We start from the raw sequence: 26,063 nt of genomic DNA, 5'->3' as shown, positions 1-26,063 counted from the left end.
ATGAAGGTCGGGAAAATTTGGACAACCGCGGGAAAATGAGGGTATATTGAATAGGGACAGAAATTTAGCCCACCTACGAACCCCTCAAAGAGTTGTTGCAAAGGTTCTTGACGTTGAAAAAGCGTTGCACTCTCTCTCTACACGAGGCATCGGATTTAACGTCTTCATTCTGTCTGGACGTGGCTGCGTACTTGATACATCCCTCACAGCCAAACGGACGCCCCACTTCGGCGAGGGTTTTACTGTCGCTCGGAGGAAGACCAGTGGTGACCATATTTTTATTCCCCAGTCACCCTTTTAAGGCGTCTCAATTATCAAAAATGATTTATAAACGGAGAACTGTTCTGGGCAGGTAATGACCGTAAGTCCTTAACAAATAGAATATTCATCGTAACACCGTAATTTGGGTAAAAAAATCGTAACAATTACGGGAAAATCGTAACGGTTAGCATCTATGATTAGATCTTATAATATGATAACCAAACTTGTCTATTATTGATGACCTTATGTTGACCTCTAGATGTCTTTCGTTATATTGCTGTATCATTTACCGGGGGTAGGAGGGGATGTCATTCCAAATTCCTGGAAAATAAACGCTGAAACCAGAATTTCAAAAACATAAAGTATTCCCTTTTGGATCCCGAAAAGGAATCTTTCATTCTTGAGTCTTGATACGTGTAAATCCCGAATTCCAGCAAAAATAAAGGCACAATCCTGTTGTCCTGAATAATCCTTCCGCCCCTCTTGACAAACAAAAGAGAAAGTTTTCCTTAAATTTTTTTAGCAAATACTAATTGAATGCTCCTTTTACCAAAGAAATCTATATTTTAGTGGATAGTTGTCTCATTGGCAATAATACTAAATACATCTCCTTATTTTTATATTAAGCATCCAAATATGATTTCAATTCCACATCTTTCTACATGTCCATTACCTGGTCTATTTGGAGCCCAGTTGGTATATAGCACTTCTCTATGATTGTCAAAGTTTTTAAATGTTCCAGGTGATACTAAATTAGTAGCATCAGTCCAGTACATGCCTTTCTTCATATTCAATGTACTTGATAAGAATGCTTGCTCAAATCTACAAATATAAAAGAAAAAATGGTAAATTGGAATCTTTCAGTTTCGTTGTTTGAAACAAAAACAACTCTAATTGTGGAACAATATCAATTTCCAACATCATGTCACAGTGACAGAAAAGTCTCCTTGAAGCAGAAATTATAAATGTTCAAAATAAAAATTAGAATATAAATTCAGATTTTAGATTTAATAGTCTAACATTATGCATCGAAAAAAGTTTTGTGCAAATTGTGTTAGGAAAAGGATATTTATGATAACGAGTATTTTAAGGCCATACAGGACCTATAGATAATAAAATTCATGTAATTCAGACTCTGTTGGATAGTTGTCTCATTTTCAACCATACCACATCTATATAATATTAAATGCAATTTGATGGACAGCTGTTTGTACAGATTTTTTTATTTAAGAAAACATAACACCTTTTCAAAGTCATTTCTTAAAATGATAAACTTCAAAGCTATTTAAATGTAAAATATGCAGGGTGTTTTTTAACTCTGTTTGATAATTATCATTGTTATCTGAGATAGATATTTACTATTTTTTAGTTTTTTAGTTTTTAAAGCAAACAAACCTATCATCTATCTGTACAAGAGTTGCTCCCCTTGCCTTACATGCCTGGTTAGCTCTTGCGAATGTTCTGGTCTGGTCCATGAACAAATAACAAGACCATCTAAAACCAATCCAGCCCTGAAGTATAAAACCAATACTTATACATGTTTAAAGAATTTGGACAAATGATCTCTCCTAATAGTTACACAAAGAAAAAAAGAAACATTTATAGTATATTTTTCATTTCATTTTATAAATTATGAAACTAAAAGTAATTAATCAATTCAAATTTATTGATTATGAAGTTTGCCACATCATTATCTTATTTAAAGTTCTTACTGATGTTCAAATTCCAATATTTATTTTTTTCACCCCAATAACAAACAGAAAACTAAATTTCAGAAATTATTTTGGTCAGTAACAAAGAAAAAAAACCATATATGTTTTTGCAGGAGGTTATTTACATAAGCTATTTACAACAGCCAAAGCTATTTTGAAATAAGACAATAATTGCAATCTGGCCTTGCGGTCATAAAAATCTGAAGTCCGATTATGGTACTCATACTCAGAATTTAACCAATCAAAATGCTGTATTAGGTGTTTCCAGCAAACAATCTGTAGTCTGAGTATTGAGAAAAAGTTTAATGAAAGTTGGCCCTGGCCTGTGCTTCATAAAAATCTTACGACTTAAATTGGTGGTAAGTATACTGAATTGTTCATAATTTACGATCAATCTTAATTGTTATGAGTGTAGTAGCTTCCAAAACTTACAATATCACATCCCGGAGATTGTGGTGGCAGTGTTGGCTGAGCTGATCCTGATTTAGCCTGCATACATAAATACTGGTGTGGCTCACCACAGTTCTGGTCCTGCCAACCTCCATCCTGTTAAAATAAAAATAATTGCAATCCGATTCAGAACTCCATTAAGTTCTGAGAGCAAATGTCAACAATTAAAGACCAATGTTAACCTTTTCATTGAAAAGTAAAGATACAATACTTATGGTATTTAAACTGTAAAAAAAATTAAACTGATTTTCGTTTTTATTTTTTTTCAAATCAATTTAGAGGAGAAAATGTAAAATCAAAAGTTCTAGGACTTATGATGACCAGCAGCAAGACTCATGCACTTTAATCTGAAATTAATTTAAATTAAATTATATAAAAATATATATTAAGTCTTTTTTTTAGGGAAGTCAACACTATTACAAATTTTCATATGAAAAATTTTCAGTCATTGATATTTACCAGGACAGAACTCAACTATCATCTAACATTCAAATGGTTTCATTTGTGAAAATTTTTGTACAAGTGGCAATCTTTAGATAACCTTTGTGCCATCTATTCAAATCGGACTAATTGCAAGAAAACAGGTTAATGAAGACATAAATGGTTAAGGATATAACTTAATTTAAACATTGTTTTAATTTATCTAAATTAACACTTACTGTTTGGTTAATCATTACACAGTTCTCATTGGCACTATTTGTATTGGCTGGTTGGTTGACATTCCAATTAGTGTACAATGTAACTTCTCCATTTATCCACTCAAAGAAATTCTGTTCCTGTTGATCATTCAGTCCTATCCAAACATCTGAGGCTCCCTCTGTTATAAAAGTTTTTAAAATGTATGATTCTTAATAAAAAGTTAGTGAATATGAGAGTAACAGTAGTTTATTCTTAGAATAGTGAAAATGATGATTACTTTGTCAAATAAATTATTGCTAATATTCCTTTTCCCTAAAGCAGTGCAACTCAAATGATGCATAATGAAAGAAATCCCCCATGACTGTGGCTTTGACTAAAAATATCTATTCCAGGAATACCTAGAACCTTTACTTATCATGCTCATGACAAAATTCTAGTATTTAAGGTAGATGGGGTCTAAATTACAATCTATAGAATTTTTTAATAATTTGTCAAAATGTAGTTTATATCATGCTTTTTTCAAAAATATAATAAAAAGTGTGTGTCACCTGGCTTTTTTCACGCTACAGGTTGTGCAAAATTGTCAGATTTTGTATAGATTATGCATGGAAAACCCAAATTTGTTTGATAAAAAGGAACTTTACCATAGAATTTTAAGATAAAATATGAGAAGATAGCTCTAATAATATGCTTTCAGATAAGAAAAAGAAAAAATGGGGTCAGCGGACTCATTTTGTTGCTACATAATAAAATAGGTAAATTCACAACAAATTTTATTATAAAAATTACTTTATCTGAGTTACCTCCCCTTATATCTGAGTTATCTCCCCTTATGTGGCGTAGTTTTAAAAAAAAAAGAATCGAACAAAATTTTTCTGTTTTTTTGTAAAACACAGCCGTAAATATGATAAAACACATAATTTTCCAGATCAACATAAAAAGTCTTACACATGAATTACATACTACTCTCTAAATTTGCACATTTCATTAAAGATCTAGACCGATTGTTATAAGCTATTTCAAAATCCAAGATGGAGGAATACACCCAGTTATCTTACCCGACAGTGCGAGGGCTTTATAGCCAGTCAAGGTCTCCTATACGTAAGTTACCTTAAGCCACAACATTCAATATAACTTGTTTATACTGGAGGCAAATTAATTTACAGAATATCTGATTTAAACATTCTGATTAGAGCATTTTTTTAAAGTTCTGATGTCAATATGAAATTAACTACATGTAAGTTATGATCTATACACTAGATGTTCTGTGAGTAAAGTTTCAATAAATTCTGATTTGGCATTGAATAGAACTGAAACCATTGTCTACTATATAGTGTGTTGATATGACAATGTCATTTGGTTTAAGAAATGAAATTGCAAATGTACATCATGTGTGTAAGAGTCAATGAAAGTTTAAATATATTCTGTCAAGCCGTTTATATTGAAAGTGGGACAGAAGGACAAACAGACAAGATGGCAGACAAAGAAATGAATGTCAGGGTACCCAACTCTCTATATACTGTCAACTTTTATGTCATTTGGGTTGCCTTTCCATCTCCTTTTATCCAAGGCATATGGTTTATAAATCTTAAAGATTTTCCCTTTTATTTTTGCAAACTGTTAAATGATTTATATGATTCAACGAGAGAAAAGAGTAACATTAATATAAAAATGATTTTTCAATACTGTACCTACTATTACTCATAATACTATAGACCAAATCTTGCTCAGCCTGGCTGTTGACTGTCGCCAAGTCACCTCCCATGATACGACAATCTTTTCTGGCATTCAGCCATGATGTCTGGTTGAACAGTAACAGGTAACACTTGTCATTATACGCCTTCCAATTAGGTGGACACACTTTTGTCACAGGTGCTGTCAAAATATATATGATGTATATTTTTTCTAATTGTACATTAATATTTCTTAAAATTTACCTCTTACTGAATTTGTCTTTGCATAACAAGATTAACTTAATCTTCAGCAATACTAAAATATAAAAAAATCTTGATCTGCAATGACCTCCAAAAATTTAGGTCATAACCTTAGAAATGTTTTATACTATACAGTCAGATATTATTGTGTGCATTTATTATTGTGATTGTTGGAGAATGGATAAAAATGTGAGTTTAATTATTACGATTTCAGGAAAATCATTAATAGCATTAATAAAAGCCTTGCAATAATTTCTGAATTCACAGTATATAAATCACCACTAAATTCAAAGTCAAAACATGCGAATTTGTCTACTTTTAAACTTATAGACTGTGTAAGAATGAGTCCCCTCCCCGAAAGTTCTAGTTTTAAACATATCATTTAACGCGAAGTCCACCATTTGTAATCTATCTAACAACATTAAATGATTTTTATTAGTTCTGTCACCTATTTTAAGATTGAAGTTGAAGAAATCCTCCGAAAACATTACAGTTAACAGGCTATTATTTGAACTTGGAATTATTTTTAATTATGGAATTTGCATAATTTCTTGTGCTTGAAATTTTTAATGAATTCCATGTTTATTCTGTATTATAATGTTTTGAGTGGCACATAACACTTTCCATACAATGTATTTTGTATAGATAGTGTTGTGCGCGGCACAGAACATTAAAATACAGAATAAGCATAAAATTTATTCAAAATCTCAAACACAAGAAATTATACAAATTCCATAATTAAAAATAATTCCAAGTTCAAATAATAGCCTGTTAGTTGTAGATCAACATTAGGTTTAGCTTGAAATTACGATCATCTCAAAATTAGGGTCAGTCAGGAAGCCCAGAACACAAAATAAATCTTTCTTTTTCAATCCTTATAAGATTTCAGAATTTCACAAATGGAACTAAAACATTCTGAGGACTATATAAGGGAAGATTTTGTCCAGTAAGGGTATTGATAAAATAAACATACTTAGTCCAGTTGTATAAACAGAATTAGAAGTAATTCCACCACACTTGTAACTTGGTCTCGTGTAACATGGCTGATTACAGGTCATGGATCTACCATATTTCCCATAAGAATTCCCACAGAAACACATGTACCGATTCTGGAGTCCTGCATAATAATATCCTTTGCTAAAACAGTGATGAATGCACATTGGCGGCCACATGCCAACTGAGGGATCGCCATATGGTTCGTAGGATAAATCTCTGCTTAATTTGTCGTCTGCATAGCAACCAATTGATGTTCCAGAATCTGGTCCTGAAATTTATAAGATTATCTTTACATTAATCAAATCTGTTTTTTTGGCACACAAAAAATATATTCTATTAGTATCTTTATACCATCTGACACCAAAAAAAGGGGAATTAATTATCTTGTGCTAATGACATTTATTGTTGAAACATATCAGGGCAGCCAGAAACCTAAACTAGAGGCTCTAAAGAGCCTGTGTCGCTCACCTTGGTCTATGTGCATATTAAACAAAGGACACAGATGGATTCATGACAAAATTGTGTTTTGGTGATGGTGATGTGTTTGTAGATCTTACTTTACTGAACATTCTTGCTGCTTACAATTATCTCTATCTATAATGAACTTGGCCCAGTAGTTACAGTGGAAAATATTTTGTAAAAATTTACAAAAATTTACAAAATTTATGAAAATTGTAAAAAATTGACTATAAAGGGCAATAACTCCTTAAGGGGTCAATTGACAATTTTGGTCATGTTGATTTATTTGTAGATCTTACTTTGCTGTACATTATTGCTGTTTATAGTTTATCTCTATCTATAATAATATTCAAGATAATAACCAAAAGCTGCAAAATTTTCTTAAAATTACCAATTCAGGGGCAGCAACCCAACAATGTGTTGCCTGATTGGTCTGAAAATTTCAGGGCAGATAGATCTTGACCTAATTAACAATTTTATTTCTGTCAGATTTGCTCTAAATGCTTTGGTTTCAGAGATATGAGCTAAAAACTGCATTTTACCCTATGTACTATTTTTTAGCCATGTCAGCCATCTTGGTTGGTTGGCGGGGTCATCGGACACATTTTTTAAACTAGATACCCCAATAATGATTGTGGCCAAGTTTAGTTAAATTTGGCCATGTAGTTTCAGAGGAGAAGATTTTTGTAAAAGTTAACGGACGACAGACGCCAAGTGATGAGAAAAACTCACTTGGCCCTTTGGGCCAGGTGAGCTAAAAATTAGGAAAGATTTGTTTTAGCATTATCCAGATAAACATACTTCACAATCATGATGATCTCACCAAAGAGTTGTCTGACTGGATGATTATAAACATACCTGGGCAGCCATAAACTTCCCACCGAAGGGATATCTTTTTATGGTAGTTAAATGGATATATCCTGATAAATCTGGCCACAATAGGTAATGTCAAGTAATGCTTCCTAGCCATACTATCATCCATATTACCACTGAAGACCTGAAACAGTGTTAAAAAATTTAAATTTAAAGGGAAACTTCGCAAAAAAATAAAAAATTGATATTATGTCCATTCTGTATAAAAAAGCACAAATTCATAAATATTAAAGTTTTATTCTGCTAGATAAGAGATCACCATCGATTTTAAATTTAGAGTATCAATTCTCTGCGTGCGGCCATTTTGACATCTTCTCGGTTTAGAAACCCCGATATATCTATAAACCACAAAGGACCAAAACCAACAGTAACCTAACGTAGTCGCATTTATCCGACTAACTAACTTGATACGGAAAATGTAATTATTTTTTAAATAACTATGGTCTGTCGTTTTAAAACTGTTTTTTCTTTACGAAGTTTTTGAAACAAGAAATTTATATGGGAATTAGTTAAAAAGTCAAAGTTCAAAGTTATAAATAAGTGTTCCGTGTAAAATCGTTTTCGAAAATCTAATTTGTTCATAATTCTTTTATGTAATAAACTTATTTAAATAAATTCGGACCTTCTCTTATCTGATCACCAGCATGGCTAAAGGAATTATTCCCTGAGGTATTGTGAGGTGACACCTCCAGGTATTCAAGCGATTTCCTGTCGGGTTTAAAAACTCTTATTACACAATTACATAAAGCATGTTCATGCATCGCTTCACTTCTGATGGTATTGATTAGTGTACACGGCCGATAACTTGTAACTTTCCATTTTAAAACTATCAGGTGTAATATACATCTTTGTCTTGCGTGTCCGATAGTGATATACTTGTCATTACTAAACTCATACGCTTGTTTATAAATAACATTTCTAGTGTAAAGAATGATATTTATGAAAATCTAAATAATTCCAAAAAAGATTTGATAAAATAAAAATCTATTTACATATTTTTCCAAGGGTAAATTGGGGAAAATGTAAGTATATACTCGTTGTCAATAATGATGGACATTTTGAAACATGAAAAACTATTGATTTAAAAAATATGCACTTGTCGATCATTTATACGCCTAGATAGAAAGTTACGGAACTATAGATAGTCGCAATTTAAAATTGTATATTGAATATAAGAAAGAACATCTAGAAACAATTTGATTTAAATACAGGTCGATATCTAACTTGCTTTGGTTCATCGAAGTTATGGACATAGTAAAATCACAGATTTATATTTCAATTAGATTGTTCTCGAACAGTTGAAGAAATTCGTCATCAGTCACAATTGTTGGGTATAATGTATATTAATGTGAACATGGTTCTAATAGAACCTTATGCCAATTTTCCTGTTCCGACATGCATGTAATATATATGCCACTGGACGTACACTAATGATCCCCAAAAGTTTATTTGAAGAAATAAACTTCACTCCGGATAGACTGATAGTAGTTGTATTAACGTCTGATCAGCTTGAGGGTTGATTAATTTATTACGTTAGCTTGTGGGGGAATAAACCATTCCCACTATTGCACTTATGCATAAAATATTAAATAAGAGTAATATAAGAGAAAATATAAATACGAAAAGTCGCATATCTGGTAAAAAAAAAGTCTCACCAACTATAGGATTTCACGTACAATTGTCATTATGATCGAAATAACGGACAGTCATTAAAATACATGCATGTACGCTTTGATAAAAAGGGGTGCCGGGGGGGGGGGGGGGGGGGGGGTTGGAGGTCAAGTCTATTGAAAGTTACAAAATAAGAACGTTGTATTTATGAATTTACAAGAATTCTGTTCTTGAACGTTGTTTTCTCCTTTCTTTTTTTTTAGTTCAGTGATTTAAATTGAGAAAAAATCTAGTCAGAATTTAAATCGTTCCGACAATCCCCCACCTAATACTCCTCTAAAATCATGAATGGTCATGCTTCACAATCATCAGAATTTACTTTGCGTTGGTACATTCTGTATCGGTAGTGATTAACCTTGACATTTCCGGGTATAACAGAGCTACGTGTATATTACTTGTATGTGGTTAGGTACATCGTCCCATGAGGTCTTACGTATACAGGTTCACATTTATAATGGTTTCTGATATAACAAGGTTTTATGACATTCACACTTCTGCATGTTCTGTATACCAGTTTCTTATCTTATTTTCAGACCGAATGAGGATGTGAATATTTTCCAGGAAAAATATTGAGTACTAGTATCAAAGTAGCAAATTAATTTCGGGATTTTTTTCTTTCTTGGTATTAAATCACAGAAATTTAAAGATAATACTGCTTATAGATATAAGAAGATGTGGTATGAGTGCAAATGAGACAACTCTCCATCCAAGTCACAATTTTATAAAAGTAAACCATTATAGGTCAAAGTACGGTCTTAAACATGGAGCCTTGGCTCACACCGAACAGCAATTAAGCTATAAAGGGCCCCAACAAATTACTAGTGTTAAACCAGGAGTATTCTTGTCAGTTAAGACAGACATAATCATATGTATATATATGTCTGCGGTATAGACATGGTTTATGAATGAATGATAAGTCTTACAAAGGTACAAGATATAAAGCACATTGAACATTGATTCCGCCGGTCTGTCTCCATTCAATAAAGGCAAGTTGACGTTAGATTGATTCTATAAAAAAATTTTAAACATCGTTGGTCAAATAGCTAAAGTATTTGTTGTGAGATGTAGAATATTTTAATAAGGACATTCCCGATTAGGTAAATGTAGATCGCTTTGGACGGACCAAACTATATTAATGTAACTGATAATTTTCTCTGCACATTTAAATATTCAAGGTTACCGATGATAATTCAAAATAGCACAGTTTTTGGTTTATACGCTCGTTTTCGTGGGCCATTTTTATTTATAAAATTATTTCATTGAAAGTTATTCAGAATTCCGATGTTACAACAAAGTACTCACCCATCTATTTAAAAACTGAGCTAACGCAAAATATAAAAAATATATATAACGGCGATTCAGGTATTTTGCCACCATATTCCTCCCCAAATAATTATTTTTTTCTGTCTCAAACCCACATATCTCTTTTATTTATTTTTTTTTTTTTTTTCAAACCGGAAAATAATTTTTGTTCTTAATTATTCGATCTCATTCCAATAAGACAAAGTTGACCTTAAATTTCCTGTCAACTTTTTAATTATCTTTCTTCAAATGGCTGAAGTATTTAAACGTTGTGAGATTTAAAATATTTTGATAAGGACATTAATTCCTGAATATGTAAATAAAGATCGCTTTGGACGGACCAAATTATATAATTGCAATTGGTAATTATCTATTTCAAATATTCAAGGTTACAGATTCTAATTTAAAATGGTACAATTTTTAGTTCATACACTCGTGTTTAGAATGCCATTATTATTTATTCAATTAAATTAATTCAGTATTTCATTGTTACAAAAATATTCAGCAGTCATAATTCATTTTAAACTGAGCTTACGGAAAATATAAAAATATACCACGGCTATCCAGTTATTGTGCCACCATATTACTCCCTCAAAATAATTATATTTCTTTTTTTATTTTCTGTCTCAAACTATCACTCCCGTTTATCATTCATACGAAATGATGTTCACACCTGGAACGGTGAACCGTGACGGCTAAAATTCACTGAGTGAAGATCAAAAGATTAGAATTACAGAATGCAAACCTTTAAATACCTTGAATTTAACCATGCATTCAACAGGTAGTCACTAAGTGTCACAGTACAATACACATTGTATTTACACGGTACTAGCGGAAAATGTTTGCTAGACTGAAGTAAAAGGTGAGAATACAAACATGCATTTTTAATACACTATCAGTTAAATATGTTTGTTGAAAATATCCGTCGGAAAAAAAATTCATAAAAATATTCTATTGTATGATTTACTTTTATTACTATAATGACTATAATCATATCAGAAATCCTTAAAATATAAATCGTACATTTTATTTTTAAAAGTTGCACGGCTGATCACTTTACTTTCTTTATTATTAGTTGGTTAATAGCTACGCCAAAAGTCGTCGATGCCCTTTAAATCGCGTTATTAGATGATTAACGAACAAGACTTAAATGAGATTAATTCCACTCCCGGCATGCAAAAAGACTTAAACTACGTCACAGAAGTCAGGAAGTTCGAATAAATAAAATTAATAATTCCCAATTTTCTTCTTTATTAGTTTTCATATCCAGATAAAACTTGGTGAATATGTTTTTTATGGTATTATGAACATAATAAGATGATAAGTAAAAAATCGCGAATTTTCCCTTTAAGATATTTAAACTAAAACTAGCTTGCTTTCAATGTATACTTAGATAGAGATACAAAATAAGATGGAACAATACCTGTAAGATGTTCTTTTTTTCAGAAATAGTACCAATTAGAGCTTTCAAATTTAAACTTTTCTAACCTTTCTTGTATGAAATTTCATCTGGTTTTAATTGAAAATCAATGAGTTTTTTCAAACACTTCCAAATAAAACATTGACTTTATAAAACCTTGATTACTTTTATTAGTTTATAACTAATAAGCACTACCACAGAGTTCAAGGATTTGTAAGAATTCTATTGGTTTTCAATCTTATGCATGTTACTAACCACAGCATTCCTCTGAAAGGCTGAATACATAATAAATGCTCTGCCGTCGGGTGAGGAAGCAATCTTATATTGAGTAACATATTCATCGTGGCCTGCTCGTCCTTGTGTAGCTATTGCTGTTATCTGGACCATGGCTTGTAAATCAACCTATATAATAAGAGATATATTACTCAGTGATGGCCATGTAGTACAGTTGAACATACAGTAGAAACCTTGAGGAATGTGAATTGGACTATTTTTATACATGTATATACTAACTGTATCTGTATTACATTTTATTAATTTAAATCTGGTTTGGAATTACTTAAACTGTACTCAGTTTAATTTGCTCACACATTGTAGTCAATATAATGGAATTCTGTGTGGCTGTTGTGCGGGTGGGGGGTTTGGCTGGCTATAGGGCCAGGTTTAATCCACCATTTTCAACATAATGAAATGCCTGTACCAAGTCAGGAATATGACAGTTGTTTTTCCTTTCGTTTGATGTGTTTGAGCTTTTGGTTTTGCCATTTGATAAGGGACTTTCCCTTTAGAATTTTCCTTGGAGTTTTTGTAATTTTACTTTTTTTATTCTGAACCTTAACATTTCTGAGACATTTTTAATCCCGACTTTTTTGTACTTTAATAAGTCTGAATTGTACAGGAAAATCTTCCAATGGATGCAGTCTTCAATACTAGAAAAAAGTCAATTGTACTTTATAACAAGCATTCTGAGAGAGTATCGCATGACAATACATAGTCCCTTACCGGTTAAAAATTCATAGTATTGGAACAAAATGCTAACTTGATCTATAACTTGTCATGGTGTAAACTATATACCAATTATCAAATCAATATCTTCAAGCACGAAGGAAAAAAGTGTGGAAAACTGATTTGCCGGACTGACAGACAGACAGACAGACGGATGGAGTTCAAACCTTAAGTCCGCTTGGACTTCGTCGGTAGGGGACTAATAAATCTGAATTGTACTGGACAAACTTCAAATTGGTTACAGCCTTCAATAATAGAAAAAACAATCAATTCAAATGTCAAGCTCTAAATCATCTAGAGTCTAGAAAAGCTGGGAATTAATCTAAAACAGACTCTCAAAGATATGTTTGTTTGTTGATTATATACAGGATTCTCTAATCTGTCAAATCTGTTACTTACTATGTAAGTTTTTCAAAAACTTAAGACTGCCTTGGTAGTCTTGTGGTAGCCTGCTTGCCTTGAGTGAGGGAGGTTGTGGGTTCAATTTCTGGCTTGGTTAAACCAAAGACTTGAAAATTTATATTTGCTGCTTCCACTAAGCACAGAGCATTTAGGAGTAAATGCAAAGAATGGTCAGCTCGGTGTCAGAATAAAGTGTCTGGGTATGGTGACATGTCTTCCTGTAGATTGTGAACTAGCATGATAAAAAATTCCACTCAGCATATCAGTCTAGTACAAAGCAGGGTTTATATTCCTATCACATCATCATGTTCTTGTCCTGAATATGCATTTAATTTGCCACTGGACTTGATAAACATCCATCCATCCATCCATCCAAAACTTAGTTAATGTTATTTATGTCTAAAGTTTAGGTCAAAGTGTCCAAAATGCAATAAGGTAACATAAAACTAACCTGAATCCACTGCCTTTGGTCATTGTACGTAGGTGACCATGCACCACCTGTATTTCCTATTGCTAGCTGGTTCAGTCTACTCTGTGCTGGACCTACAAAATTGTCTTGAGTTGTGGAGGCAGAGAGCTGATCATCGTTTACACCTGTTTTACCACTCAGCAGTGTTTTCTGGTTGCAACCTGTAATAAATATTTCTAAGTATGAACAAATTAAGATTAAAAAAATATCATATATAGATAGTGATAATTTTGGTTCCTTTTTGAAAAACTTATGACCTAGCATTGCAAAGAGTGATTTTTTGGAATCCTTATCATTTGTAAATCAAGACTTAATGTTTTGTTAATTCTAAGGATCAAAAAGTTACATTTCAAATAAATATCTAAAACACAATAAGAAAAAACAGTAATTTTAAAGTGACAAATTTGTGTACTTTTGTTTAGTTAAATGCAAATAACAGATTTCAGCTTGTGATGTCTACTCAAATTTTGAGGGGAGGGGGATTAAATTAGAGTCTTTAAAAGGTAAAAAACAGAAGGATTACATTGTATTAGGAAAACAATGTCTCTGTTATATCAATCTCCTACTACTAACATGATAGAAATATAACAATCACATTGTTCCCTACTCTCAACTTGACCTGACAGCAAGTTCTCTTCATAGAATAAATTACCTTGAGGACAAACCATAACATCAAATCTCAATGCTACAGCTTTTTCATAGGAGACAGGTTCTACTTTAATATATCGAGCCTGAAAATGTCCTTTAAAGTATCGAGTAACAGTCTCATTGTTGTTTACATTTCCATCGAATACCTGAAATAAAATAATTACTCCTCAACATAAAAAAGTGAAGAACTCAAGTCAAATTTTCTTTGGTTATGAATTTAAGAATTTTGCACTGCAATCTTTTTAATTGTCAATATTTTTAAACATACATTCTTAAATACACTTCTGAAAAATCAAATTCAAGTTCTCTTTTTATCCCCTCATTTTTCGACACTTTAAAAACATTTTTGTTGATTCACATGAAAGGTCTAGATACCTTTATCGGTCAAAAAAAATAAATTTTAAAATGCTTGTATAAACAAAACATTCAAACAGACCTTTCAATATTTTTCATAATTGTGATGTTGCACCATGCATGGAAAAGGACATTATTCATGAAAATAATATGTTAATTTCAGTGGCAAATATCTCGAAAAAAAAGTTTCTAATTCTTGTCAATTGAAAGTTTGACATATTGTACAGACAATTGTCTATTGTTGAAAAGCCTAAGTTGACCTCTAGATATCTTTTGGTGTTTTTGTGTTGCTGCATTGGGGTCTTGTTGACCTATACACTATTTCTCTTTTTATTTGTTAAAGTGTAAGGACTGACTAATGTTAAATAAATAAATAAATAGAAATAAAATAAGTACTAATTGGTAAAAATAAGATGTGGTATTAATAGCCAATGAGACAACTATCCACCAGAATTCAAATGAAGTGGATGTAAGCAATTATAGGCAACCTTACAGCCTTCAACAGTGAGAAAAAAACCCATACCGTATAGTCGATTCTAAAAGGCCCAACATGCAAAATGTATAATAAGTACCGTACATAGACAATAATAGTGTATTGACTTGACATATCAACGATATAAGGATGAGGCTTAGAAACGGGGAAATGCGAGGCTCTGCCGAGCAATTTCCCCGTTTCGGGCCGAATCCTTATATCGTTGATATGTCAAGTCAATACACTATTATTGTCTTTATACTGCAATCTAGAAAACAAAAACATTCTGAATTGTTGTTTATTGAGTTATTGTTATTTATTGGGGAAAATTACCCTTCAAAGGGCCTCAATGCGGAGTAATATTATAACGCAATAACAAAACCAATCCGATGGTGAACAATGGTGAAAGAATTCGTTTGAGTATGGACTAAAATATCAACAATAAGCATGAAACATAATGATTTATAGGTTTTAAACAAACAATATTAACAAGAAAAATATGTATTTCCAACAATTGTATAAGAAATAAGTTTGAATCGTTCTACGCTTCGCGATGTAAACATTTCATTTGAAGCGGTCACAGTTAATGGCGGTCACACATGTACACATTCATGGTTTGAATTTGTAATTTTGCACCGTAAAACATCGAGTTTATCCTGTTAGATGTGTTGGTTTGGGAACAAATTGTTGAATTGTCGGAACCAATGGAGAAATCGTCATCGACAGTTGTCCTAGAAGGCATTGCAGGGAGAGGTAAGTTTGAGGCAACTGGAACAAGGGGCTGAGGGGGTTCACCAGTCGTGTTGCTGAGGACATGAGATATCTGCTTGTGCTTGTCCTCATTTAAAGCGCTGTAATTTCTGATAGATTGCACATTTTTATGACCCGATATCTGCATTATGTCGGTATCTTGCACGTTATTGTCCTTCAGTTTTTGGACCAAGTATTTTCGCGCACTGTGGTTCGTCAGTCGCTTATTATCGTCCAAATTGCCCTTTTCCTTCATTACTTTCATGACACTGGCAAGTTTTTTGGACCCTAATCGCTGTCTGATGAACCACAGCTCATTTTCAGCTCCTGTTAGTGGTATAGTGCGTTTTGCTATGTAAAAGGGGTCATTTTCATTTGACATCCCAGATGGCCTCTTTGATGCAAATTTCTCATATAGTGCCACAGGGTCCCTCTCTCCTTCACACTCATAAATCTTTGGGCTAACATCCCTAATGTCATTGACATTTTCCCCAGTGCGTGTTTTTGTTTGTCGCTCATTTAGTTCAAGGTACCTCGTACCATCTGAATCTGTATTTAAGGTTATATCTCCCCATCTGAAAGAGGAACATATACACAATGTACTTATAAATTTATAAATACTGTAGTCCGCAATTTCTATATATTTCCACTATTAATATGCATTATATGTGCAAATGTATGAAATTTAATAACCGTATAAATCCTTATTTATAATAAATTGATCAATAGTTTCACAATAAATGCTTTTTGATAGAATGTGACTGTCACTTTTGAAATTTCACATGAATATTTTGTTTTGTAGAGTGGATAAAAGCAGAGCTGGAAAATTAGGGATGTAACTATCAGACAGCATAAACTTGAGAGATCTTCAACAATGGAATTATGGTGTTTTGATCGGATTAAGTTTTTATCAACATAGTTTATCGTTTAGGAATTGCACGATTTATAATGGAACTATCTGTGATAATGATGTACCGTAAATAAAATGTGAAGTTGATTTGGTTCAACATATGTGAAAGTTTCGCAGGATATATATTTACTACGTAGAGTTTACATGTACTTGTTCCAAAATGTACTAGTAATGTAGATTTTTATGCGACAACATGATTCAGATACATGCATTTGTGTAAAACAGAAAAAGTATGGAATTATACAAAGTAAGCAGAAACATATGTGAAAGTTTCGCAGGATATATATTCACTACGTAGAGTTTACATGTACTTGTTCAAAAATGTACTAGTAATGTAGATTTTTATAGGACAACATGATTCAGATACATGTATTTGTGTAAAACAGAAAAAAGCATGGAATTATACAAAGTAGCAGAAAGGTGTCACATACACATGCATGAAGATCTTGCTTGGTATTAATTTACTAATCATAGTTATGTGTGGAGTTTTATGATTGGATATTCTCATATAAATACATTTTGGACATCTACTATGTACATTTACATGTATATATAATTCAAATATATCTATGGTAAATAAATGCATTTTCTATTTTTGATTTGATAATTAGAGTGATAATTTATATGCATCAGTGTTTTTTCACATGGTATTCTGTACTAGTGTTATTGACCATGGATTATACAATGTAAATAACAACATGTTTGTGTCAAAAACATGTACCTACCTAAGTTCATAATGTTCTGTTACACCTCTTAAACCAAAGTGGACAGAGTTGTTTAGCCACAGGGTATTTATCATTGCCTCTGGTGTAGAATCACCCAATAAGTTTTTTTCATATAGGGAGTTTATCTCTAGATCCGTCAAAGGTTGTGCACGGTTTGGCTTGTTGCCTTTGCCTTGTTTTTTCAAAACCTTTAGCTTAGTTTTTAAAGTATCCTTTGTTAATTGGAAATCATTGTTTTCACCACTAATTGAATGCCCATATTTGTGGCGCCTAAGCTTTCTATCTACTGATGACATAATTCCTTTTAAGGACGAAGGCTCATATTCTGTCCCATCCTGTTTGCGTACAATAATTAAAAAATTGGCCAATAAACTGTCAAGTTCATTCTGAGGGATGTTTTGAATATCCCTGTGCTCCTTTTTCATCTTGAAAAATTTCTGCACTAGCTTAATGTCATACATGGTTTTTTTGCAGGTGTTTTTGTTTTCATTTGATAGAATGAACAGTTGAATGTCCTCATCATCCATTTCAATTGAGTTTGGATCAAACTGTTTTGATACCTCAGCAGCTTCATCTTGTAGATTAGTAGGAACCAAATCATTGGAAATATCAATAGCATTATCAATAGGTAGATTTTCAGAGGTGGTCTCAAGGGATTGTTGTGGTTCTTTTGGAAAATCTTGAGGTGGAGGGTGTATTTCAGCCACTGTTGTTATTACATGTATGTTTGATTCTGGGGGATTAAGCGGAATATTTAAGGCATCAATTTGTAGTAATGTGTCCTGCAAATCTTCATCCATGTGGACATCCTCCAGACCTTCTAAGGGAGACCAGTCCAATGCAAAATATGGAATATCTTCAGACATGTTTGCTTTGCTCTTAGCTTAAGCATGAGCTGGCAGACGGTAAACAAGCAGACGAATTTTATTATTTTTGTTTTAAATATAGACTTAAGATAGGATCTAAGAAACATCTATGAACTAATTAAATACAAGATAAATTTCAAGACAAGATTTAGTACATTTAATTTTAATAAACAGATCACGTTTATCGCGATTTGGAACAAAACACATTTGTTTACATTGGAAACAAAGAAAGGTTGAAGAGGTCATCATGAATAACTAAAAAAAAGTAGTTCCGGCAACTACTATTTGAATATTCATGAGGAAAAGTGATATCAGGTCAGTGACTGTATATGACATAGAAATATACAGTCAACGCATTTTGACTGCTCAAATAGAACGAGTGCAGTATAATTTAATTTACTAGTGCCTACTCAAAATAAATAATCAGACTTTTCAATAAGACTAAATCATGTGACATAATTGTCCCCATTCTTGAACTCACTCACCATTATAGTTTTGTATGGTTCCTGATAATAAGAAGTCACCAGATTTGAATTAGCTCCATACACAACTCTAAAACTTTTCACCCATTCTTGTGCATTAGGGTTTCCAGCAATAGTTATTCCCCTTATGATCATTATTGAACCAAGATCCACCTGGATGAATGGATTCCTATCGCCAGAGGCTGTTTTCCAGCAAGATGGTGCTGTATGTGGTGATAATGGATGAAGACGGGCTGCTGCTGGAGAATATGTACTACTCAGAGAACTTGAAGCTGTGAGTCCATTGTCTGACGTTATTAATGGCCCGCTGATGGCATAGTCAGAAATACAAAATTCTGAAGAAGAAAAAAAACATGAAAATAATTTTTCATCACAATCATCATTCTGTTTCTAGTATCTAAAAAAACAATCAGTTTAGCAATACGACCGATAAGGTCCTTTTGTAGTTAAAATCCCCATTGAAATTTTGAAAAGTTGACAGATATGTCATGAGTGTGGTCCACTATGGCTAAAATACATTAAAACGTCTTGATAAAACAAGCCTTGGGGGCATTACTGTTACAAAATGTATAGAGAAGTTTATTTTATGAAGCCTCTAAAATATAGGATGTCCTTTACAAGGCAGAGGCTTGACTAATCGATAAACAAACTTACCCTGAACACATCCAAGAACCTCCCACCTCAGAGATATAGCATTGTACCATTTTCTTGGGTACAATCTAATATATTTGGCTTGAAATGGAAACTGGATAACATTTGTTACTGGTGAAGTATTGTCTGTGTTACCATTAAAAATCTGAAAGATACACATTTGACATGATTGTATTTGTAATATATTTTTTTCTCATAATAAATTCTCAAAATTTCATACAAATGGAATGGTAAATGAAGAAAAATATTTGTCTAAAAAGAGGCAATTATTAATTTGCTTTTTTAGAATCTAAAAGTGGGTCCAAAGATACCTAAGGGATATTCAAACTCATACATGTAACAGGGGGCCTCGGTGGCCGAGTGGTCTAAGTAGTTACTACTTTAATCACTAGCCAGTCAACACTGAGGTTGTGAGTTCGAACCCGCTCATGCGGGTGCACTCGACTTCAATCTTAATTGACTAGGATTGTCAGTTTTCCTATCGAAGGTCGGTGGTTTTCTCCGGGCACTCTGGCTTCCTCCACCAATAAAAACTGGCCGCCACGAAATAGCCCAAAAGCGGTGCTTAAAAGTGGCGTGAAAACACCAAAAATCAAAAATCAAATCATACATGTAACTTGAAAATGAACTGACAATGCCATGGCAAAAAAAACAATATATTACCTAGAATGAATTATAATCTGAATGTAAAATGCGTCATAAAATGAAAGGAGTAAAACAAAATCCAAAGTGGATTAAACCAACAACAAAATTCAAATGAGACTTACATAAAAAACTTTACAAAAATAGATGGAAGCCTATCGTCTCTTCTGACAATACATAATTTCAGATAATTTTCTATTTAACAGTGTAGTGACCATAATCATTGATTTATTATTTTGTTGATGTTCAGTAGCAAACATTACAAGCAAATTCAGGATAAGGACAAGATACAAAATACAATGTTTAAGAGTTAGTAGGTTCTAAAAATCTGTGGATGTCAGGGAAATGTTATGTTATTCTGACTTTAAGTGGTTAACATACATTTTATTGCAAATTGAACCCGTTCCTTTGTGAAATAAAATATTTTGAAAATCATTGAATTATTGATTTATTTGACAAGTCAGAAAGCAAAATGCAAAATTTGGGCTGGTTTAAAAGATAAAAAGTATTAAGGGGACAATTAAAATTATAAGTCCAATAAAAACCCACAACATTAAATCCTCAAAAACTGACTTGTGCATTTAAAAAAACTTAACATATTTAATAATTTGATGATAAAGATGGAATAATAAGATAGCTATTACTATTCCCAAAATATTTGAACACTGCAATTTGTTTCTTTTATAAGTAAAAAAGCAATTGTTCTGTCTTTAAAAAATTTAACAAATGTACCTTCTACATAATATTCAAAACTATGTCCAGAAATCATTTAGCCTAATTATGTCAGCTCAAATATCTATTCACATGGTTCAGTTATGATTAGTGTCTCATGTAAGACTTATAAAACACACTTAATACCAAGTTATAACCAGAATTACCACTGTTCATTACCATGGTGAGCAAGGATCCGGAAATGTTTCCAGACAATTTTGGTCATTTTGAGATGTTTGAAAAGTTGGTACCCCTTTTCAAATTGTCGATATCAACTTGACTATATTTATAGCATCAACCAACATGACGAACTTGTATTGCTGTTTCATCGCATTTACTAAGTAATTGTCTTACCATTACCATGAAGGACAGTATAGGGAAGGCAACAGTCTAAAATTGAAATGATTTTAATGACTCAAAATGGTTAATTTCTCAGACATTGCTTACGTTTCTTTCGATTTGACAAAAGTTAAAACCGGAAGTTTGCGATATTTTAAAGTACGAATAATTCCGGATTCATTTCCGGGATTTGTTTTGTTTATCAAATTGACAGTAAATCACCGGCTTTTTATGGCTTTTTTATTTTATTACCTTTAAAAGTGTTTGAATATAACAGATAATAGTTGCACTCGTTTAATTTAGCATGAAATCAATTTGCATTTTACGATTAAATATTAAATTTGCTGAAGACAATTTCACGCATGCGTATTACATAGTAAATAAAGCACATGTGTTACTCGTGAAAAAATACTTTTTTCTACGTAAATTTAGATTTAATTTTTAAATCAGAATTGATAACTGTCTTTGATGAAAAGTAAATAAATAATGAATACACTTGTCAGTGAACTTTAATGTTTTAAAGATATTATTCTGAGCTTGTGATTACTGTCAGGTACGTGTGACTAAACCACAGGTAAAAAGTGATTAGCGATCATTAGCCAAAATGTTTCCCGGAGGCATTGATATAGATATTAGGAGGGCCCTCAGGATTATCAAATTACTGTAGTGGCAGTTTTATTACAGGAAAGGGATTATAAACAAAAACAAGTGATCACAAGTGCAAAATGGCGATTAAGAAATCCGATTTCAAACATTGAGTCAACATGGTCAAAGAAATGACCGAAATTACTTCTGTAAAAAAATAAAATTTGTCCTAAATCCCAATTACTCGTTTAGGACAAATAGTTTCATCTTAGGACATGACTGGCAAATATGACCGTTTCCGGACCCTTGATGGTGAGTGATTATTCATTGCTCTAAAAAGAACAGTATTCAATTATTGCAACTCAGTTTTCAACTATTTGGTAAAATTGACTGAACTGTTATCATGATTATGGGACAAACCTTTTATACATTCTTTAATATACCTTTTAATGAAATAGATTGGACTGTAAAGGGATAAACCATTTTCTACATTGTGGATTTTACCTTTCAATGAAATGGATTGCCCGATTAGACTGTTGCGGGATAAACCATTTTCTAAAATTGCTAATTTTACCTTTCAATGAAATGGACTGGACTGTTGTGGGATAAACTATTTTCTACATTACTAAATTTTACTTTTTATGAAATGAAGTGAACGGTTTGGGGAAAACCAAATTTCAAACCTGAGTTACCTTATATATCATAATGGTTCCTACCATCCAAGGTTAAACTATAACCCATCCCATCCAACCCATTAGGCATTAGGGTAGTTGTCATTAACCCAAACTAGATTAGATTAGATTAGGCAGTAGGTTGCAGTTTAGTATGTAAAACACCCTCTACTACTACTTTTATATTATACTAGTAAATTTAATAATTCAACTGTACTGCTGCGATTAACACATTTATTCATAGAAAAGATTCTGACCAAAATTTACTGTAAATTTCAGAAAATTGTCCATGTATTTATTATTGTAATTGATGAACAATGGAAAAACATGCAAATTTAAGTATTCAAATTTTAGGAAATGTTTCATACAAATAATCATATCAAAATTAAAAATTCGTAAGGGTTCCGCGGAACCCAGTGTCTCGCCTACTTTTGCTGTTAATCGCAGGCTCAACAAAAATGAGGAAAAAAATTAATAAAAATATTCCTCTCTATACTATCTTTTGATTGTAAGTAACTTCTGTCCAAGTTTGGTAAAAATCCAGGATGGTTTTTGAATCTAATAAATGTTTTTAAAACTTTAACTGCAGACTGTATGTAAAGTTAACTGGAAGAAAAACTAAGTCCATTTATAAGTAAAATATGGAAAAAATGGAACAAAATTTTATCAAAATTTCCTTCTAGATACTAGCTTTTGATCAAAAACAAGCTTCTGTCCAAGTGTGGTACAAATCCAGGATAGTTTAAGAAAGTTGTTAAAATTTTAAAAACTTTAACCACAGAGTGAATGTATTGTTAACTGGCAGAAAAAATAAGTCCATTTATAAGAAAAATACGGAAAAAATGGAATTTTTTTTTTACAAAATTTACTTCTGGATACTATCTTATGATCATAAACAAGCTTCTTTCCAAGTTTGGTAGAAATCCAGGATAGTTTAAGAAAGTTGTTAAAATTTTAAAAACTTTAACCGCAGAGTGAATGTAATGTTAACTGGCAGAAAAACTAAGTCCATTTATAAGTAAAATACGGAAAAAATGGAATTTTTTTTTTACAAAATTTACTTTTGAATATAATCTTATGATCATAAACAAGCTTCTGTCCAAGTTTGGTAGAAATCCAGGATAGTTTAAGAAAGTTATTAAAATTTAAAAAACTTTAACCACAGAGTGAATATTTGTGGACGCCGCCGACGACAACAACGACGACGACGACGCCGACGGAATGTAGGATCGCTATGTCTCGCTTTTTCGACAAAAGTCGAAGGCTCGACAAAAATGGGAGTTTTATTGTTTATACCAAACTTATCCTGCAATTTTTTGCAATTATAAAAACATTGCAAACATCTCTGAATCTACAGTATAAAAAATCATTTAAATGTTTCATCCTTAGTTTATTATGGACCACACCAACACAAGCCTACCTTAACAGTACCTGGTGGCTCCTCATACCAAACTAACTCTGAGAAATAGTCATATTGATATTGAATTTGGTATTGCTGCACCCATTCTGAACCATCAGGTTTACCAGCCGTTGTAATGCCTTTGAATGTGATAAGATTATAGAAGTAGGCCTGTATATATTCTCCTTTGTTCATTTTCAGTGCTGACCATCCTGCTGTATTAGCATAGGTAGCTCCTGTAAAAGTTGAGTGGATTTCATTAACTGGTAGTTTCTTAAAAAAATACTGATAATTGAATAAAACATGCATTGGGTTCCAGTTAAAGGCTCATTCTTGTGTACATAGATCAGGCTTGGGGCGAATTACATTGCAATGTAATGCATTCCATTACAATTACTTTAGCAAAACCAGCATTACATTACAATTAAATGTATTTTGGAAAGTAATGCATTATATTACACATTACAATCCTTATGTTTATAAAATAGATGTGTTTTAATTATTAGTACAAATGTATAAGTATTAGGGTTAGATGAAGAAAATCATTATTTTGAACAGTTCAAAGTTACACTTTCTGTTAATAATTTAACTAGAAATTGGTTTGTTTTTAATTTTCCTATTTAAAAGAAAATAGAAGGTACTTATTACCCTGGTGTTTGTAACAATATATAGGACTTAGCAATCAATATAATTTTGAAAATTGATGGTGTATGGGAGGGGGTCAATTTAATAAGTAATGCTATGTAATGCCATGTAATGCATAAATTGTATGCATTTTTTGACAATGTAATACATTACATTACAATTACATGTAATGCCAAAATTTGGGCATTACACATTATATGCATTACTTGGGAAAATTTAATGCATTACAGGGCATTACAATTACAAATTAGCATTACCCCATGCCTGACATAGATACATGGTTGTACTCAACTATCAACTTTTTACTTTACTCAGTGGAATAACAAATAGTTTTTCTAAAAAATCAACAGTATAAATTCATTTGAGAAAAAACACACTGAACACAAACTCAGATTCAAGTAAAAATATCAAATATCATAGAATCAATAAATCCATGCAGTTACTGAAAGCATGCTTATAATATGCATCATAATGATCTGCTAATATTGAAACAATGTACTTTTAAATTCCAATTGGCTGTACTTACTATTCTCTGTATACTGTGGATTCATTTATTATTGTGGATACCAATTTTTGAGGATTGAGAAAAACTTGCATTTTCATGATTACTGTAAATTCAGGGATTATTGGGTGCATTTATTATTGCGAGAATGGACAAAAATGCTAGATTAATTATTGGGATTTCAGGAAAATCTCATTCAGATGTATGTTTAAGATATAAAAATATGAGTTCTTATTATTGCAATACTCACACAGTCGCACTATTCACATTAATAAAAACCTTGCAATAATTTCTGAATTTACAGTATTTGATTTCGTGGCTTTGCCAAAGTCTAAACACAACCTTTTAGAAAATTTGTAATTCATTGAACACTTAAGTTTGAGCTTCACTTGTACCCATGGGATCCACAAAAATTAATGTTTGTTATCCAATGAATAATAATGAATCCATAGGAATACATACCACTTAGACCAGATAAATATAGCCTAGAATTAAATGGACCATGAGCAGAATCTCGAACTGATGATGCTGTTAGGGAAGTGTCACCATCTAACAAGCTGTAGTTCCCTGATATCATCGGCTCATTTCCACATGTATCTGTAAGCAAATAAAGATTTCATATCAAGTAAGAATTATGTAAATGGATGATCAGGTAAAGCTAGGCAAAATTATCATGTGGAACTGAATCTTTTCAATTTAGGGAGAAGACTAAATATTTGCCGAATTTGTGTCTCATCACTTTTGCATATTGAAGGACATAGAATATTTTTAAACTGAACTTGATTTTGGAAAAAGATATATGTAAATTTTATATTAATGTTAATTTTGGGAGCTAATTAAGTAATCTGGCAAATAGATGAACAAGTTAATTGTTTCAATGTACTAATTCAGAACAATAAAAAGTTAATTAATTTCACTTTCAAATGCCATTTTTAAAAACCTTGCATGAATTTTCCAGGAGGAAAATGTAACTACCATAAAAATTGTATTTTATCAAAAATTTTAAAAAGCCATCAAATTTGTTTTAGATGAATACAATTGAATCATGTACACCATTTGGAAAAAGCATGAAATATCTTATTTTTAAAACATTTTTATTTTCCACGACTCATTTATAT

At 32.0% G+C, this 26,063-nt stretch overlaps 1 protein-coding gene and 1 long non-coding RNA gene across 2 annotated transcripts in view; one reads left to right on the top strand and one right to left on the bottom strand.

Annotated features, from left to right (window-relative positions):
- The window catches only part of LOC127713956 (uncharacterized), a 104,384-nt gene that overhangs the window by 46,057 nt on the left and 32,264 nt on the right, over positions 1 to 26,063 (bottom strand). The window contains exons 20-33 of the mRNA XM_052219907.1: positions 25,408 to 25,542; positions 23,820 to 24,034; positions 19,455 to 19,596; positions 18,804 to 19,135; positions 14,246 to 14,387; positions 13,576 to 13,754; positions 11,973 to 12,119; positions 7,310 to 7,448; positions 5,970 to 6,260; positions 4,758 to 4,937; positions 3,083 to 3,240; positions 2,406 to 2,519; positions 1,657 to 1,772; positions 935 to 1,083 (exon numbers count right to left, since the gene is read on the bottom strand). Of these exons, the coding sequence (XP_052075867.1) occupies positions 935 to 1,083; positions 1,657 to 1,772; positions 2,406 to 2,519; positions 3,083 to 3,240; positions 4,758 to 4,937; positions 5,970 to 6,260; positions 7,310 to 7,448; positions 11,973 to 12,119; positions 13,576 to 13,754; positions 14,246 to 14,387; positions 18,804 to 19,135; positions 19,455 to 19,596; positions 23,820 to 24,034; positions 25,408 to 25,542 (2,439 nt within the window). The remainder of the gene's footprint in view (positions 1 to 934; positions 1,084 to 1,656; positions 1,773 to 2,405; positions 2,520 to 3,082; positions 3,241 to 4,757; positions 4,938 to 5,969; positions 6,261 to 7,309; positions 7,449 to 11,972; positions 12,120 to 13,575; positions 13,755 to 14,245; positions 14,388 to 18,803; positions 19,136 to 19,454; positions 19,597 to 23,819; positions 24,035 to 25,407; positions 25,543 to 26,063) is intronic.
- Positions 15,330 to 17,326, top strand: LOC127716072 (uncharacterized). Its single transcript, XR_007988747.1, has 2 exons — positions 15,330 to 15,820; positions 16,620 to 17,326. It is a non-coding gene; the product is annotated as an uncharacterized LOC127716072 (long non-coding RNA).

Source organism: Mytilus californianus, unplaced genomic scaffold, assembly GCF_021869535.1.
Source record: "Mytilus californianus isolate M0D057914Y unplaced genomic scaffold, xbMytCali1.0.p SCAF_9, whole genome shotgun sequence".
Classification (NCBI taxonomy): Eukaryota; Metazoa; Mollusca; class Bivalvia; order Mytilida; family Mytilidae; genus Mytilus; species Mytilus californianus.
This window is presented reverse-complemented; position numbering and strand designations above follow the sequence as displayed.